This window comes from Sinocyclocheilus rhinocerous, unplaced genomic scaffold (assembly GCF_001515625.1).
Source record: "Sinocyclocheilus rhinocerous isolate Xijiao unplaced genomic scaffold, SAMN03320098_v1.1 scaffold2610, whole genome shotgun sequence".
Lineage (NCBI taxonomy): Eukaryota > Metazoa > Chordata > Actinopteri > Cypriniformes > Cyprinidae > Sinocyclocheilus > Sinocyclocheilus rhinocerous.
In genome coordinates, this window is record NW_015645598.1 from 118,501 (window position 1) to 121,652 (window position 3,152).

The 3,152-nt window shown below is 35.4% G+C and overlaps 2 protein-coding genes across 2 annotated transcripts in view; both read right to left on the bottom strand.

Annotated features, from left to right (window-relative positions):
- LOC107706838 (protein CNPPD1-like) overlaps nucleotides 1–1,172 on the bottom strand; it is a 5,431-nt gene extending 4,259 nt beyond the window's left edge. Inside the window, exons 1-2 of the mRNA XM_016510675.1 lie at nucleotides 993–1,172; nucleotides 491–593 (exon numbers count right to left, since the gene is read on the bottom strand). Coding sequence (XP_016366161.1) covers nucleotides 491–593; nucleotides 993–1,055 — 166 coding nt within the window. The 5' untranslated portion in view covers nucleotides 1,056–1,172. The remainder of the gene's footprint in view (nucleotides 1–490; nucleotides 594–992) is intronic.
- Nucleotides 1,173–1,786: 614 nt separating this feature from the next.
- The window catches only part of abcb6a (ATP binding cassette subfamily B member 6 (LAN blood group) a), a 16,525-nt gene continuing 15,159 nt past the window's right edge, over nucleotides 1,787–3,152 (bottom strand). Inside the window, exon 20 of the mRNA XM_016510676.1 lies at nucleotides 1,787–2,976. Within this exon, the coding sequence (XP_016366162.1) occupies nucleotides 2,817–2,976 (160 nt within the window). The 3' untranslated portion in view covers nucleotides 1,787–2,816. The remainder of the gene's footprint in view (nucleotides 2,977–3,152) is intronic.

The following is a 3,152-nucleotide window of genomic DNA, read 5'->3' on the forward strand; positions in this document are numbered from 1 at the left end:
ATTTGTGACCCTGGAGCACAAAAGCAGTGTTAAGTAGCATGGGTATATTTGTAGCAATAGCCAACAATACATTGTATGGGTCAAAATGATCGATTTTTCTTTTATGCCAAAAATCATTAGGATATTAAGATCATGTTCCATGAAGATATTTTGTAAATGTCCTACCATAAATTTATCAAAACTTAATTTTTGATTAGTAATATGCATTGCTAAGAACTTCATTTGGACAACTTTAAAGGCAATTTTCACCCTCAGATTACAGATTTTCAAATAGTTGTCCAAATATCTCGGCCAAATATTGTCATATCCTAACAAACCATAGTTCAATGGAAAGCTTTCAGATGATGTATAAATCTCAATTTTAAAAAATTGACCCTTATGGTATATATATATATATATATATATATAGTAAAAACGGGAGACAAAACAAGTAGTTTAGTGAAGATAAATTAATGCATTACGTTTGCACTAGTTTTACTTGTTGACTCACCTGTCATGGGACATGATAGAGCATCCAAGGGGCTGTCAGAATCAAGACCATAGTACAGTCGTTTCCTCACTTTCTCTGACCACTGCTCGTGTCCAGGCAGAAACTGATCATGATTACACAATACAAAAAACATGGTTTACATGTCAAATATCTTAACAATAATTTTAAAGGAGATCTATTAAGACTACGTAATATCATTAAAGCAGCAACATTACTATGGTATGTGTTTTTCCTATCACACCCAAACATTGGGCCTCTGAGTGAGCCTCGAACTAACGTAGATTAATACTCACAACAAATAGTTACTGTCTTACAAACTGAAATACAGAAGATATTTGCTGTATTTAAGAATAATTCGTTTCTTTCGGTCTAATATTCTGGGCTTTAAATGAAAGAAGACATTAAAACGTATTTAAAGTTTTTACATAAGTCAGTTTCGCGCGAGTTTCTCAGTCACCCGCCAAAACAGCGCAACTAGAACAAAAACACCGGAGATACTGACCGTAAACTCCTGGAAGTCAGAAAAGGTGAACGTTCGCTCGTCAAACAAATCGCCAAAATCCATTTTGGGTCTCCAGCATTAATTTAGAAGGACTGAAAACACAGAAAGGCCGCAGGAAGGCGTCGTGGAGGCGCCCTCTCTCTGCCGTGACAGCTGCGTCGAGACTTATTCACAATCAGAGTTACGCAAGACAATGCGCTCAGTTGCGTAGGGCGGGACTACTGGACCGACCTTGGGTCAAACATTTTTTGGGTGTAATTTAAATGTTTTTTTTATTTGTTAAATAACTATATAGTTTTACGTCTTACCTAATCGCTGTGTATTTCTATCCCAAGGCTATTAAAGTTTCCCAATATCACGGACCAACGGTACAACGTTGTACATGTTACTTTTCTCATCGCTATTTTTGATGGACAAATCTCAGTAGTTTATGATTACTCAAATTAATTTATTTGAAACTGCGCAAGCAAGATTTTTATTTATATGCCAAGTACTTCGCAGTAATAGAGCAGCAGATTTAAACGATTACATGACAGGTGTGTAAAAATATCTCCAATAACACACAAAAGCACAGATTTGAATAAGACTAAGTTTTCTTGTTTTTGGCCGTAAAGCGCCCCATAGTGTAAAAAACACAAGAAAAAGGAAAGTCTCTTTTAGTGCAAGTTACTGAACGTTCCAAGGAACAATACAATATAATACAATACAAACAATAGTAATAACCAAAATATTGTTTTTTATTATTTCATGTATTTTCATTTCTAAACAAAATATAAAGGAAATACGTATGGCATTTTAATTTACATACAATATTTTACGCATAGAACAATGTGATCAATAATCACAAAGAACATATTCCCTCAGTTGCCTTTATTGCACAATAAAATACATTCAAAAAATCTTCACAGACGTTATCCACCCTGTTACGACTGTCAAATTCTGTCAGTGGCTATTTCTCCACCCCTTCTTTGAATAATCATTAAAAAACTACTACAAAGCTTCGTGTGGAAATCTACATAGTACAGCAAAAACACACCCCAATGGCTCATTTCAACCTTGTCCCCTGAGTTTAGTGTCAGTCCTACAAAGCGAGCAAGCTCCAATGTCCCTTAAATTGAACTGAAGTTGTGCAGTATTGCATCTAAGCAATAAATCTCACTCCACACACACAGCATAACAAAATGATCTTTAAGCACACAAATGATCATAACGTAAAAAAGTGTGCACATATTAGAAATTAACATGAAAATTGATTGAGGAAATGATACCCCTGCCGATAACCTAGTCCTAAATTTAAACTTAATCTTAGTATGTATAGAAAGTCATATATTGGTATTTACTGCTATACAATGGCACCAGAAATATAATTATTCATTTTCAAATAAAATTACAATTTGTTCTGATGTAGATCATATATACAATTACAATCAGTTGCCGAATGTTCGCTATTACAAAGAAAATCAATGCAACCAGAGAAATCCACTGACTGATTAAAATAAAATATCCCCCACTGTACATTCAACATAATTAAGTTATAGTAGTGGAAGGAGCCATAATTGTCAGAGCATTATTTAATACTCGGTCAGTCTTCTCTCATATTAATAAGCATTATAAATGCAATGAGTGAAAAGTAATTGCAAAAGCGATATAAAAAAGGACTTAAATATCTCATAAATAAATAAATCCTTAGGCAACATGGATCACTTTTAAGAACTGGCGAAAACAAAATATGATACTAAATGATTATCGTTCTAATATGTCAAAACAGCATTGGACGAGCTTAAAATGCACACAAAACCAGATCTGATTGCATGTCTCGTGTGCCTAATGTCCCTTATGTCCTGCAGTGGATGTTTGTGGCTGTAGTTTCTCAGATTTCCTGTCTTTGGTCTCAGTGTCAGAGGCCGAGTCTGAATCCTGCGCCTGCTGCTGTTTTAGCCACATGTCAGAGTACAGGCCTCCCTTCGCCAACAGCTCGTCATGCCTACCACAAACAACAATACCGGACTTTAAACCACATAGTATTAAAGGCACAATATGTAATTTTCGCCGTTAGAGGGCGTGTATTCAAAATAAACAAATAGACAAAGGCGTAGTTTGATGACGCCGTGACTGAGTGTGGAATCATGGGAGTTGTGGTCTTCATCTCCACAGCCGATG